Here is a 15897-nt window from a genome sequence, read left to right as displayed (position 1 = left end):
GTTGCAGTCTCGCCCTACCTATCAAATCATCCATCAACCAAGAAAAATAAATCATCATCCACATCAAGGAGAACAAACTACTACCACATAAATGGCACAGATGTTTATCCTCACAACTTCAACAAGGTTAAGGCAGAAAAAAAAAGGAAAAATCAATGGACATCTTCAATACTCCTTGTCTAATATTATCAACAATAGTCAACAAGAATGTCCCAGCTCATATATTCAAAATCTCTCCAGACAGAGCATCCCAGCTTCCTGAGCTGCAGGAGGAAATAGTGCTTTACATATAAGCTACCCCATGAATGATCACAAGAGTTGATGCTACACAGAATTGATTATTGGAATTGATTAAAACAGAAATTGCCACACCGATTTCTTTTTGCATAAGAAAATACTGAAATGCCCAGTTAGACACAGAATAAAGACCAATAAAATCAGCTTATCAACCAAAGTAGCCCTAAGTCATGGGGGAATATTTCTATTTTAAAAAATTTCAGTAGTTCCTAAAAGATGGAAGACAGAAAATTAAAAACCTTACTTCTTTTTGTGCTATTCCCATTTTGTCTCTCCAGTGCATCAAAACTAAATCCACCTTCTCTTTGGCAAATTTTTCAACTTCTTTTGCAGCTTTTCCTGCAAGTCTCTGCCATTCTGGTACTTTATTAAACTTCCCATATTGATCCTAGATGACAAAACTCATCATGAAATCAAAATTTCATTTCATGGGAATGTAAGCAATTTGAAATACATTTAAAAACTTTGAGATATGTTTTTAGGATGTATTAAAATTACAAGGAGCAGTCTGCCCTAACAGCAACATGTAAATAAGCTAATGCAAGCTCAGTTAAGAATAGCAAGGTGGGGAATCATACTTACATTTGCAATTTTTAAGTTATCCCTAATGTGCATCCGATCAGAATCCTTTTCAGGAACAAGTTCGTTACTGTCCAGGTATGAAAGTAGGCCTGATGGCTAAAAGCCACATACAAAAAAAGCATAATAGTTTCTTAAACTAAAAAGCAAACTACAGTAAAACTAAAGCATTATTAACCAAAGCTTACCCAAGCTGGTGACTGAAGTAAAGTGAATTATGTATATGGTTGGCCCTTCCTGTATGAGCTCTAGCCCTCTTGTCAGGTACTTAGGGCACTTAACTCCAGACTGGGGCTTTGGTTAGTGCATACAACTAAAGATCCTAAATCAACTCAAGATTTCCTAAGATTAACATAGTTTAGTACCATATTCTGGCATCACCCATCTTTTGTTAGTCATCCCGCCAGGTTTAATTTCAATGGTCTTCCTATTTTTTTCTAAACCACCTACATTCCTTAAAATATTATTTTACTTAGGAACAGAGATGGAGACGAATATAAAAAAGGATCGGCTTTTTTGACGAAAATAGCCAATTCATTAAATTTTCATCCCTTCATATTTGTGGGTTCCAGAGACCCCCATGAATATGAAGAGATGAATATTTACCTGTTTTTATTCGTCCCTCGTATTAAAAAAACAAAAAAACATTCTGCCTATCCCCACAGCCACCCACCCCCACAGTCTACCACCCCCCCTTCCTCTCCCTACCTTAGCCTCACCACCACCGACATCCCCTTATCGTAATCACCCCTACCGAGGTCTCCATCTGGCCTCCCAGCCACAGCATGTAAAAAGGGAGACTGGCTGCCCTTTGCAAAGATGGCAGCTGCAGCTTCCCTACAATGTCAGGGGCGGTGGTGGCAGTGGGGGGGGAGGGGCAGCGGGTTTTTTAAAAATAACCCCCCACACACACACCAATTGATGAATAAGTTTGTTATTCGTTGCTTCATGGGGGAAACCGTGCGTCATCAACTTTTGACAACTCACGAAGCAGGACAAGTCACCAAAATGGTGAGTCGTCCACATCTCTACTTAGGAATCTATTACTTTATTCCCTCACAAATATTCTTTCCATATTAGAGTGGCTAACATATAATACATTCATGCAATCTTCAAACCTTGCAAGGAACTGTTAGGTGTTAAGTAGCTTTTCTCTTCATGTTTTATATAATTCTAATTCTGACGACAACAATATCATGTTAATTCTGACTTATGGTGACCCTTTCCAAGGTTTCCTTGGCAGAAAGTACTCAGAGGTGGCGTATCCGCCCCTTCTTCTAGGGGCACCTTAGTGCTCTGCAGCTTGCCCAAGGCCACACAGGCTGGCTCGTTTAGGATGCAAAGTGGGGAATCAAACTGTCAACCTCCAGCTCCATAGCCAGATGCCTAACTCACTGAGTTATTCAGCCCGGAGAATTCTTCCTATAAAAACATTATTTTCTCTGTCAGAAGTTATGCAATTACTTGTAGGTATGCTCAAACCTTGGAAATGTACCACAGGTTATTCTTCCATTTTGAACAGCAAGTCTTGGGCCATAGCAAACACATATTTTCAACTTCTTTTGGTTTCAAAAGAAGTTTGCCACAAATCATGGGGGACTGTAGGTTCAAAAATAAATTCAGAGTTCCTTGAATAAGACATGCATGGAAATGTCTGTATATTGTGGCAGGTGTGAAATAAACCATCTGGAGATTTCCATATACCCAGTCAGGATTCACTCATATCCCATATGTAAAGCAACCACCCGCTACAAAACCATATTTTTGGAAAAAGAAAAAAAAAAGGGGGGGGGACTTAGAGTGGCCTGAAATACCGCAAGGAACAACAACTCAAAATGCTGTTGGTACCGAAGGGCATGTATCTGCCTAATGGATCTTCCACATCTCAACTGTTATCTACCAAACAGCAGTACAAACTAAGTATATGAAAACGTAAGTTTTACTCAACAATGTGTTGTCCTTACACTACATTGGGGTGGGCAACTTCCAGAGATCCAAGGAGCATGCACATACACCCCAGAGTTTGGGGGGGGGGACTACACCTCCTGTACCCCATCTCAAAAATATTACTTTTAAAAGTGAGTGTTTTTTCCTTTTTCTTTTGTTTACTGAAAACGCCTCCCTGACAGGCCAAAATTTGACAAGAATTCCCCTCATAGAGGGCAAAGGAGACTTTGGGAGCAATTTTTTTAAAAAGTTGGTTTGTTGGGTTTGTTGCTAAAGATGGCAGGAGTTCCAAGGCAGTATTAGCTGCACATGGTCCTCAACGTGCACTCTGGCCACCCTTGCCCCATATGAAGAATTTGTTCTTGGGTAACTATAGATCAACAGCTAAATATTGTACATGATCACTTACCAAAATACGCTTCAGCAAGTTTAAAGCAGTTGGATTTTCAGCTGTCCAGAGGCCCACGAGATGTCTACTCAACTGTCTGAGAAGTTAAGAAGTATGTTATTTCTTTTCTAGAAAAAAAAGTGAAGTTCAGCCATAAAAAAAGCTCTATGTTTGGTACTTTTAATAGTTCCTTGAATCTGCAATCAAATTCACAATTTAAATTTATTTGCCATGTGGCCTAGTCTATCAAGTCTCAGGCAGACAAACAACAATGAACTTAAAACCAAACATATTTTGAAATGCAACCTTCTGATCACCAATTGTAGGCACTGATTATATTTGAAATAGTCATTAACATAGTAGTTATTTTTCCAGCAAGTCTTCTCTGATATTTTTACACATCAGTTTGCAAGTTTTAGTTTTGTATTTATTATTTAAAATGTGAAAATGTTGTGAGAAAAAGTGGAGAAGAATATTTACTGGTCAGTGATACTGCCTATGCAATGATGAACTTTGAGAGAAAGGGGAGCTTACATAAAGACAGAATGTTACAATGGAAGACAAAAACAGTACAGTACAAATCTTTGTACGATTTACAAAGTCAGTAGCATTTAAGCAAATGGAAAAATTCTAGACTTACCTATTTGTAAGCATCCTTTGATCTGTGCTTATTGTAAACATAGCAGTGTGCAAGTGACGAGGTAAGGCACCTTCACTGAGAGCAAGGTCTTGCATTTTGGTTGCTATCTCTTTATCTCCCTCCTTTAGAAACAGGGTAAGAAGAGAACTATGAAACAAGTTACTCTTCCTTAGTTTACAATACCAGCAAACCAAGTGCTTATAAAAATGACACAACTATGGGGTGGGGAGGAGTCAGATGTTGACCTTCCAGATAACTGTAGGCAGGCCGACCAGGAGGTCTCCGCAATGGAGCCACTTGCCCTTGCTGCTTCCTCTGCCACCAGCAGGTTCGACACTGGTTCTTGAGCCTCTGAGCCTCTGAGCGCTTAGCCTGGTTCTGACGGACCCAGGTGGCTTCCTTCAGTGGCACTAGCAACTCAGCCCAGTGCCCTGTCTCTGGATCATGGCAGCAGACTCTATGGCCTCCTCTCCTTCATTGTTCTTCCTTAAATCCCAGTCCCACCATAGCTACACCTGTGGTCTTGAGGGCATCATCTGCCTCCCCCTGGCTGACACTCTAGTCTACAGCTGACCTGCGGGCCAAGAATCTCACCCTTGCTCTTGGGCAGGTGGACAGCCCACTCTTGCGAGCAGGGGGACCATCACTGATCCCACATTGAACTTTATCTATACGTCTTTCATATGGTCCACTGCATCTGAAAAGGTCTCTTTCAAACCACATCTGAATGGGAGTTTTTTAATCAATCAATATTTTTCTGGACACCTTTGTTCAATATCTAGCTATCACATCTTTACACAGTAATTGAGAATATCACATCACGGATGATCTTGGTCTTGTCTCCAACAACTCATCCTTATATTTCAGGATATTTCTCAATTTCTCCATAGGTACAACCAGGCAAAACTCAACCCAAATTAAGTTCATTCCCCCCAGAATCCAATCCAATCCAATGCTTATTTTATGCAAAGCAGTTGCTGATCAGACTAGCTGCTCTTTGAAAAAGGAAATGAAATATTACATACAGTGGACCCTTGACTTACAGACGGCTTGACTTACAGACTTTTTGAGTTACAGACTTCTCTGGCCGCAAAATTTAGGTTTGACTTGCAGCCTGAGAATTGACTTACAGACCAGAAAAAAACCAAAATGGAACAAAAACGGCCTGTTACGGGATTAATTAGTTTTCAATGCACTGTAGGTCAATGGAGACTTGACCTACAGAATTTTTGACTTGAGAACCGCCTTCCAATACAGATTAAGTTCTCAAGTCAAGACCCCACTGTAGCTTATTATGCGAGTCTCACCTCTATTATTGCCTTCATAACCAATCCAGCTCCCTTCACAATGGCCATAGAAGGGTGCTGTGAGAAGAAAGACGCATATCAGTATTTACAAATAAACCACTAAGTGGGACAGAATGAATAACACTGTATAGCACTGAAGTGGACATTTGTCTCTAAACAATGTTTAAACAGTAGTTTTAACATATTTATTTTTATCGAAGTCACCTTGTTTAAAAATAATTGCTGATGTCATATAGTAACAGGAACAAAATGAAATCATATTTTAAATTTTATTACCTCTTTTATTACCTTTATTATATCAACCTCACCTGAAAGAGCTTGAAGAGGGTTCTTCCATTAGAAGCAACCATCTCTAGTAACATATCAAACTGTTGCCCTTCTGTTGTCTCACTGTATGGGGCACAGAGGGCAAAAGTAAGGAAGTCCAGAAGTGAACTAATAACTAGGGCACCAGTTCCATATTCCTAAAATTAAAAAGATTTAACAGTTTCAGATAGAGCTGTTTTCAAAGACTTTGCACATGAACATTGATCATTTTTTCATTTAAGTTTCCAAATACAATTATACATCTAATCTAATATTCTGTAAAGCCACATGCTTAAATCTACAACATCCATTAATAATCAGAAGGAAATAAAACTTGAAAGCCTCACAAATTTCTTATTTAAGCAGCATAACCCTACATCCAGCACATATTTAACAGAATTTCAATGATGTAGAAGACTTACTACATGTGAATTAAATTTCTCCAACAAATTTTCCAAGAACTTCTTTGAAGAAAGAAGGGATGCTTTGTTCAGCTGTTCTTGCCTCAAGTCATAGTCATCATGCATAGGCTAGGAATAAAAAGAGCTTTTTACCAAAACTCCTTGTCAGTTCCTCAGGCAATATTAGAAGAAAACTTCCTGGTACACATTCTATACTTTAAATTTGCTAGTACATCAAGGAAAGCACAAAACCCATGATAGAAATTATACAACTCAAGATGGTAGCATTGATTGAGTGGGGGCAGGGGGTTCATTACAATATAATGAAGACTACTTGTCTCCCTGGTAAGTCATGTATCCTACAGAGCAAAAGTACTGCAATACTCACTGAAAAGTGAGTTTACTTTATCAGTGAAGCTTCAAAAACTTAAAAAGGTACAAAGCATGTTCAAGGAATTCAAGGAGAAGTGAGGTGCTCACTCCTTCACCCTTCTCTTGTCACTACTGAGAGACCTTTCCTAAAGTAGTGCAGGATCACATAAATTACAGATTTAAGGGACACCAGAGAGTAAACAACTGTTGCTAACATTGCCTTCATCATCTAGATGAGCAATATTCCACAGACTCTTTGTTTTGTGAAGGACTTGTCCAATGTTATGTTGAACCGTTTACTGAAGTATTAGATGAAGCAATATTCCTGTTCTCCATCACTCTGTGGAGATGTTTCCTTACAGGAATCAACAGGTAAATCAAGTGAGACAATGTGATGCAGAGTGAGAATGCTTAGCCTTGAGAGGGTCAATTTTTTCCACTGATTCATGAAACTCACTGTATAGCCCACAGCCAGTTGCCCTCTCCCACTTTGAGCTACCTCCAGGGATGTTGTGAAAATAAAATGGGGAGAAGGAGAAACCATTTAAGGTGTCTTGACCTTACTGGAGTAAAGGTAAGATATGTAAATACAAAATATAATATCTAATGTATTTTTATTTCATTTATTCCCTAAATATTCTGATTATTTCTATTCTAGCATATTAGGGTCAAAATACTTACACACATGAGGGCACAAAGCATATCAATAGCAGCATGAGTTACTCCATCATTGTTCCTTTTAAGAGCCTTCACCACCTTCACACCCAAGCGTTCCCGAAATCTTTCAAAACAGTATAGCAACATTACAGAAAATACAGAAATAATGGCAAAATCAACAAGCTAGGAATAAAGATCTAACTAAAATACATTCTATCAATTTAAAATGCTCAGGTTAGCTAGTGTTTAATTGAGCAGATTTGAAACTAACATATTTTGGAAACAGAACACTTGGCAATGATTTTATTCATGTCCCTTATGTTACTTTTTTCCTAGCAAATTTTAGTGTTAATCATCAAAGCTCAAATATATGTCCTGGTAACTGCAGATGATACAACTTTGAGTCAAACTAGAAGCTAATTTGTTCCATAAGCTCTAGATAAAGATAGCAACAGCTAATATTAACATGCAAATATTAATACTGACAACAGTTCTTTTTTTAAAAGGGGAAAATGCTACAACGAAACTTGAATTGCCAGATTATAACTGAAGAACAAAAATAAAGCATTAATGAAGTTGGGATTTCGTAGATTCTGTTGATGCCTGCCAGCCACCATCAATAAAGACATTAAAACTTTAGAAAAAGAAGAATTGCATGAGTAAAGGGAAAAAAAGTAATATACAATATAATTTACAAGTGGCATTAAATCAGAATTATATAAATTTTAGTAAAGGGTCTAATAAAAGACCCTCAAGTGTCTAAAAATAAGCACCCTACAAACACTGCAGAAGCACAGATTCTTTGTAAAAAAATTAACCCCATGCACTGGAAATGTGACTTGAAATATAAACTATTTTTTGGCTAGAATCAATGACTTATCAGTATATGATCAGCTGACAAAGGACACTAGGTTCTTCATACATTTGTGTATTCCCTTAAAGAAACAAACACTGAACTATATACTTGTTTGCACATTAACACTGGTGTATAAGAGTCACTATTCTCACAGTTGCACTCAGGGAGCATTTTGAATATTACTTTTGCTTCATTCATAGCTGGAGTAAAATTCACTGCAGCACATGATCAAGCTATATTTGATAAATACTGTGTTTCCCTTCTTCTGGTTGCTGCACAATGGTGGAGGGGGGGGTTCACTTAACTGGGCTTATTTTTGGGGTAAGGCTTCTATTACGAGCACCCTGAAAAATCATACTAGGGCTTATTTTCAGGCTAGGTCTTATTTTCATGGAAACAGGGTACTGGATTGCCTTCTATACAATTCAAAGGGTAGAGAAGCACCTTTGAAGATGTCCAAAGTAGCTTGACCAGGGCTTTACTTTCTATACAGAGACAAACCTCTAGTGGAAAGAAGTGAAGAGCAGAAGGCTGCTTCTAGGGCAGGTGCTCCTTAATTATTAAATAACCCATTGCTGTCTGTACACATAACACTGAAAGCATGTGCCAAGTCAACAATTGTCAATAGTAAAGCAGAGACTACAAGTGCCATAGCAGCATTCATATCCTTTTGCAAATGCCATTATGAAAGGCCCAAATATTACCCAGGGGTTAGAAAGAATACAAAAAGCTGTCATGGGATGTCAAGGTCTTACTTTGGAAGCTGAGTGAAAGCAAGGAATCCAGCTTTGGAGGCAACTAGTCTTCTAACAGCTTGGAACTGGCTTTCAAGCTCTGCTGTAGCTGCTGTAAGATCACCCTCTTGTGAAAGTAATGCAGTTATAGCATTATTTATTAGTTTCTCTTTGTTTTCTGAAAACAGGCCCTAAGAAGGAGAAGAAAGATGTTAACCCTTGCTTTCTAAAACTCATTCTGGCACAAAGCCAGCATATAAATCAAATAAATATGATGAGTATACTTAATCACAGAATGTTGAAAATGAACAGAGGATTTTTTCTTTTTTAACTTACATCTTGTGTCACTGCATGCAGAACTCCACTGTATGAAATGTTTGAGTTGAATCTAAAGACAGCATCAGCAAAGTTGCCATCTGTAACAGGACAAACAGAGAAAACAATGTCAAATAAGGTATGTATAGAATAACAGCACAACTTGGGTCAACCTGTGGATCTCTTAGAAAGCAGAACACATTCTGTTCAATTGCTATAAATCTCAAACAGAAGACGTACTTGGAGGTGAAGCCAAGAACTTTAGGTGAAGACTTTCAACTTCCTCATCCACTGGCATACTCAACAGGCCCCACCGCTGGCCTTTATCTGTAGGTGTCATTTTCACACAGACATCTCTATTGCCAGAGGCCCTGACTCCATCCAGCAAACTGGCTAACAATGAATCCCTAGGAAATATTTCAATTAGTTTTTCCAGCCAAGAGAGAAAAGTATTTCAGAAGCAGTCAAGGACATATGCACTGCATTCTAATGAACTATACACAAAATAAACATATCTTGGTACAAAGGAAGTAATTGCTATAAACACAAAACACATCATAAAAGAATGTTTTAATTTTATCTGCACCATAAATCTTTGTCATGGTGTAAGGGATAGAGTCTGATAAAGAAAAAAAGTGTCCTATAATGCACATTTATTGATTGATGTGACAACCTGATATCAGGAGCACTGGGAGAATGGGAAGCTAGATACTGAAGAAATAGACTGATACAAGGTTGTGGGGAAGTTAACAGAAATTTAACCCCTTCACATTCTTCATCTTCATCTTCCATACCCATTTGAAGATAGAATCAAATAAAGCTGATCTGGTTTCTTAGCTCTTTAGTCAGAGATATATAGTGTATGGTTTAAGTTATGTGAAAGGTACAGATAGATATATCTCTCCCTTACAATACCACTACTGGGCTCTTTACAATAAATTCCAATTGCTATCTTAGAAGTTAACCATCCATAAATATAGAACCTTATTTTCACAACACTATATAGTTCTTGGAGGATTCAGTATCAAGTTCAAGAAGTGACTGCATTCTCTCTTCACATATGGTCAACCTTCAATCAAATGTAAATGCAGGAAATTGAACCAGTGGAGCTAACTAAATAAGCACTACATGGCCTGCCTAAGATAAGCATATCAATGGATTCCCAAAAAAGCAATTGAAAATTCAATCCACATTTTAAAATACCTCTCTGTTGAAGAATATTTTCGGATTTGTCCCTTGATAAATTCTATGGTGAAAAGTTGTGGGTTGTCAGAATCACACACTAGTGCAAATACCTTTAAAGAAAGAGTTGTCAAACAGAATGTCATACACATTCTATTATTATTCTGCACGTCATATATCTGAATGACAGGCTAAAAGTTTCAGCACCACAAACATATTCTTGCTTTCTTCTAGCTCCTTTAGCAGCATACAAACTTGTAAATCTGTCAACTGTGCTGCTTTTCAAAATCATGATCTGTAATTTGAAGAGGTGTTTATTTATGTTCTTTATGCTTCTTTATTTTTTTATTTGTTTGTTTCTTTGATTTGAAGCCCACTTCTATTAGGTACTATGATTTATATCCCACTCCTCCAAGGCACTACTTTGGGAAGTTACAAAAAATATAATACAAAACAAAAAATAAAGATAAAAGTGTTAAAAGAAACTTACAAATAACCCTTAAAAACAAATGGTGCAGACCAATCATATAAAAACCAAAGCAAATTGAGGAAGGAGGGGAGGCAATCAGCTAGGGTTGGTGTCAAAAACCTCATCTTTAATTGCCTCCTAAATATCAACAGAAAGGGGGATAGGCAGAGCTCCTCCAGAAGCTGGTTCCATAAGGTCGAAGCCACCAGGAAGAAGGGCCTATCTCTTGAAGAAGACTTATGGGCTTTTATCAAGATTTGTAAACTTTAATATTTCTTATACTGTATATACAATGCTCTAAAAAAGCATGCCCCTTACCTCTCCTAAGGGTTTCAATGTTGCTATGTTGTATGTAGCCGGGTCACGTTCCACTAAACAAGTTTCTGTAAGAGCCAATATCCTTTTCACTGGTTCCTTAAAAATCAGAAAGAAGTATGACATTCCAAATGCTAAAGTCATAGAGACCAAAACAGTTTTTTTAACTATAAAATCACTAGAAGGAAATCATATCAATTTTGCTTTGGCTGGAATATTTAGTGGCTCCAATCCTATTTACAGTGGTGCCTCGCTTGACGATGTTAATTCGTTCCAGCGAAATCGCTGTAGAGCGAAAACGTTGTCAAATGAAATAAAAAACCCACTGAAACACATTGAAACCCATTCAATGCGTTCCAATGGGCTGAATACCTGCTCGTCCAGCGAAGATCCTCCATACGACGGCCATTTTTGGTGCCTGTAAAACGAGGAATCCGTCCTGGAAAACATTTTCTTCAGCTGGCGGCCATTTTGAAACCCGACGATCAGCTGTTTGCTGATCGTCATAAAGCGAAAATCGGTTCCCGAAACAGGGAACTGATCATAGCACAGTGAAACAAAAAACCATTTAAAACATCGTTTTGCGATTGCAAAACGTCAACATAAAGCAGATTCGTCATAGAGCAGGGTAATCGTCCAGCGGGGCACGACTGTATTTCTAATCTACACTATTTTGGAAATTCAGGAACGAAAAAGCCCCAAGAAAGTGTCAAAAATACTGAAGAGATAGAATAGAAAAAGCAATTTTCCATAAGCCTTGAAGTTGCTATTAGTACTATATCAAAGCCAAGAGAATGAATTCTCCCCCTTTTGTGAAAGAAAAGCATAGATGTACGTCGAATGAAAGAAATATGTTCAAAGCTGAAGGAGCTATGAGTTCCTCAAAAGGAGTTACTCGCCTCTCAGTTTACAATTTGGATTGATTTCCAAGTTTAATTATAAATAAATATCTGATAAATAAGTTTTATAACCAAGGTTAGAATCACAACCAAAACACTGCACAGAACTCAAATGCATCTTCATATTATGTTTGCTGCTCTTAAACAAAACTATTCAATGCTGAAAATCCAAGCTGTGATCTGAGAACGATTTAGGTTGAAAAAAGGGGCATGCCTGGGCCAAGAGCATGCTTTCCCTCTTTGAACCGCTGACCTCTTTTGACATGTGACACCATTCTCATCTCTCCCTTTAGTTATTTTTTGTAACTATTGAAATGCATACATAACATTCAATTGATAGAATTACAAACCCACAGGATTAAATCAAAAGGTTTGAAAGCATCAATTCATTGTGAATAACTGAATTCAACTTTCCACATGTCACCATGTGATGCAGGAGGATAAGTGACCCCTTCATTTGAGTTTAAAAGATGTGACAGCCTTCTCTATATGCTGTGAAACATGGATGGCTGTTATTCACAAAAAAGAGTCCTCACTTAATATGGACTCAGTTTTTGATCTCTAGTTCACCACCCATCTCAAATAATAATGACATGTCAAAATACCTTGCAGAAACATAGTCTGATATGCAGTAAAAGACTACATACCGTGTTTCTCCGATAATAAGACCTATCCCAAAAATAAGCCCTCCCCTTACTTTGTAAGATTCCTCTAAAATAAGCCCTCCCCCGAAAATAAGCCCTTTTGAGATTGATTTTCGCGCCCTCGGTAAGCGAGGGGAGGGCGCGAAAACGCTGCGCGCGGCTGCAGCAAGACCACGGATCAGCTGTTCGGCGGGTCCAAAATGGAACAGCCGAAATGGCCGAGCACAGCGTTTTCGCACCCTCCCCTCACTTACCGACCTGCCTCTAGCTCGCTCTGTCTTCCTCCGCTTTAAAAATCGGTGCTCTCAGGGAGGGGGAAAGGAAGATGGGTCATGGGGAGAGGAAGTACTCTTTGCGATCGCGGCGGCGGCGGCGGCAGCGGGATGTGTCTGCTCTGCTCTGTCTGCACTGCCTCCCTGTCCCTTTCTCCCTGCCTCTCCAGGCTGGCTGCAGAACTATTGGGTGCAGCAAGAGGCAGGCGCGCGCGCTCCCTGCCCTCCCCGGGACTGACTGGCGGGCGGGCACGGATTAGAAGGCGGGCACCGGTTGAGGGAGGGAGGGAAGGAGGGAATGAGCAGGCTGCCCGTCTCTGCAACGGAGCGGAAAGTACGGGGGAGGAGGGGCTGCAGAGGGACCGCCGCCGCTCACATTCGGCACCAGAGCAGGCAGGGGAGGTAGGGGGAGTCGCCCTTTAAAGGGGCCACACGCTGCTCCTGCTGCTGAGTCAAGCCCAGCACGCTTGCACTAGCATTATTCCCCCTTTTTCCCGTCTCTCTCTCTCCCCCCCGCCCCCTTCATGTAACGCAATGCCATCCCATGCAGTTGCCTCCAGGCAGCTTCCTCTGCCACTGGAAGAAGCTGCGGCGGCCGTCGGGTCGTGGCTCCCCCCTCCACGCCGCTCCTTATGTAATGGGCTTATCAGCGAATTAAAAGCTGCAGCCCCAGCAGCTACAAATAAGGTTCACATTTACTTGTTTATTAAAATTGCTGTCAATGTTCATTAAAATAAGCCCTCCCCTGAAAATAAGCCCTCTGATGTTTTCCTGTCCCCAAAAAATAATAAGACAGTGTCTTATTATCGGAGAAACACGGTATTAGCAGTATGTATTCCTCTCCCCCCCAAAAAACCCTCTAAGTTTGAACTAAGCAAAAAACATTGTAGCACGGATGCAGATGCACAAAAAGGGAATTTTGCCAATTTCAAGGCTTAAGTAACACATTTAAATTCAGAGGTCTTACCAAATGCCTAGGAGATATTTTTTGGACCACAAACTCTGCTAAAGATGTGATTGATTCATCATTGCTGTATTTCCCAAAGCGAAGACTCAAATACTGTTCAAATTCTAAAGGTTCTTTCCTTATTCTCAAGGATATGCCAACGTAATTGCCAGCATGTTCTATTGCACTTTTGATAATATCTTCCCTTTGCTCAGAAGCAAACAAATGCTGCAAATTTCAAGATAATATAATCAATGTACTGGTATGAGCATATTAGGATCAATGGCAAGCCAGTAATTTAAAAACTCAGAAACTTGAATGAAATTGTATTTTTAAAACTGAACAATAAATATCAGTGAATATTAATTCAGAGAGCCAAATCTATTATATTTTCTCAACTGCCTGATAAACAGAATTTAATTATTCAAGAGCAATTGCGAATGAAATAATATTAACCCACTCAGCAAAACATGTGAATAAAAACACCCCACAGGACAAAAGAAGGTCATATCTTTTGCTAAAGACACTCTTCCGGGATATTATGACATAATAAATGTACAAAGTGCTAGACAGCTTTCCAGCTTTGCCAGATCAATGACCTATGAAAACCATTCGAGCATAGATTTAAGTACCATTAGTGTTCTATTACGATACTTACTAATCTACTAAACCCGCCATAAAGTATACAGAAACCTCCTGGATAATCAGAGAGATCAACAAATCCTTCAACATTTCTATAGTCATAAGAGCAGAGGACTTTATTTGTTGCAGGATTAATTTGGTCAAAGCCTCCAGGAGTCACTTCCAGAATTACAGGTTTCCTTGTATCACTCCAGTGGTGTTTATAACAGTTGTATCTCTGTGAAAAGGAAACAGCAATTAAAATATTATTCACACAGTTCAACAATGTAGCGCAACAGTTACCTGATATGAAAAGTCAAAAATAGTTATACCACCTCTGCTGACAATAGTTGAGCACTTTTAAGGATCTTTCCATATGCTGCAGCTCATCTCTCATAGATCCAACTGTGTAGGAAGCAACACTGAAATCATGCAGAGACTGCTACATGATGAATTCACAGGGCTCATTGTTTTACTCTCTATGTACACGAAGCATGTAATTGCAGGAAAACCATCACAAACAGTGGTTTCCCAATGACTAACTAAAATCAAAAACAAGCCAACAAGGTATTTTTTCTTAATGTCAAACAAAATAATGGTTTAAGTTTCTGCATCTTGAACTGACAGCATTCCTGGATATGGTCATCCACAGGTATTTTTCCAGTGGTGTGAATTTATACCCAGCACAAGAGAACAGGTCTGCCACTTAAACTAATGAGTGTATGCAAAACAGGAAGGCCTGGGCTTCAGACTAAATACCCCAATCAAAACTACATTGAACTCCTAGGTTTCTGTATTGTTTCCTATGAAACAGGAACCGGTTTACCAGGGAAGACCAAAAACAAGTTTAAAATAAATCAGGAAGTTCCTTCTTTGGGCAATGGGTGTGTCAGTCATTCTGCATGACTTCATTCATTGGGTAAAGATGCTGAAAAGCTCACCGAGAAAAAACACTTCGGGGGCCAGACGCACTTTGCCTATCACTTTTAAAACATTTTAAATATATATTAAAAGGGATAGGCAAAGTGCATACACACACACCTTAATTTTAATCTTCAACATATCAGAACAACACAAAAACTATTCAGTAGCTTCAATTTCTACCTAGTGACAACAGTCAGAATAACGTTCCCCTCCCTAAGACTACTGAATTATGCTTAGCGTATAGGAGTAAACAAAAACTCAAAAATACCTCTGTCAGTTATTCCGGCGAAGGGAAAAGTCTTCCTCAGCTACAACAAAATAACTTTCAAAAGCCCTGCCATTGGTAGTGGTGGTGGTGGGATCAAACATGCCTAATAATAGAATGTATGTGCATACTGAGAGAAAATATACTTGCCCTTCCTGTGATTTTTCCTTCAGCAAAATCAGTTCTGAATCTCTGGAGCAAGAGGAAGGAAAAATGAATCAATAGTAGTTGTACAAAAAAAGTTACATTAGATGTACTAGAGATATTTCAAATTGCTGCATGGTGCCTGTATTTAAGCACACTGGACTGGATGAATCTCCTGGGAACCTGACCAGTCAGATTATATCCAAACATAATATTCTATATGTGCAGGTAGATCCACAAGCAGAACCACCAGCAGTACTTATAGACTCTGCCTATTATAATACTGTGCAAAATCTTATGTACTTATAAAACAAAATAATAGCTAAGTAGCTATTTTTCTTCTGTTCACTGCTTTTGAATACAGGACTCAAGGAAGTTAGCTTTATGCAGAGACTGAACCCAAACCATAGCTGGTAG

General features: G+C 39.0%; 1 protein-coding gene across 4 annotated transcripts in view; it reads right to left on the bottom strand.

Annotated features, from left to right (window-relative positions):
• Positions 1–15897, bottom strand: part of DNAJC13 (DnaJ heat shock protein family (Hsp40) member C13) — a 70325-nt gene that overhangs the window by 42118 nt on the left and 12310 nt on the right. For all 4 annotated transcript variants that reach the window (XM_020804563.3, XM_078377354.1, XM_078377355.1 and 1 more), the window contains 16 exons: positions 15487–15528; positions 14185–14385; positions 13548–13754; positions 10769–10864; positions 10003–10094; positions 9040–9206; positions 8821–8900; positions 8506–8675; positions 6919–7018; positions 5887–5994; positions 5467–5622; positions 5159–5215; positions 3852–3973; positions 3233–3308; positions 880–975; positions 542–685 (listed from right to left, as the gene is read on the bottom strand). In XM_020804563.3, the coding sequence (XP_020660222.1) occupies positions 542–685; positions 880–975; positions 3233–3308; positions 3852–3973; positions 5159–5215; positions 5467–5622; positions 5887–5994; positions 6919–7018; positions 8506–8675; positions 8821–8900; positions 9040–9206; positions 10003–10094; positions 10769–10864; positions 13548–13754; positions 14185–14385; positions 15487–15528 (1914 nt within the window). The remainder of the gene's footprint in view (positions 1–541; positions 686–879; positions 976–3232; positions 3309–3851; positions 3974–5158; positions 5216–5466; positions 5623–5886; positions 5995–6918; positions 7019–8505; positions 8676–8820; positions 8901–9039; positions 9207–10002; positions 10095–10768; positions 10865–13547; positions 13755–14184; positions 14386–15486; positions 15529–15897) is intronic.

This window comes from Pogona vitticeps, chromosome 6 (genome assembly GCF_051106095.1).
Source record: "Pogona vitticeps strain Pit_001003342236 chromosome 6, PviZW2.1, whole genome shotgun sequence".
NCBI classification, from domain to species: Eukaryota; Metazoa; Chordata; class Lepidosauria; order Squamata; family Agamidae; genus Pogona; species Pogona vitticeps.
The sequence above is the reverse complement of the archived record's forward strand: the minus strand, read 5'-3'. Positions and strand labels throughout refer to the sequence as shown.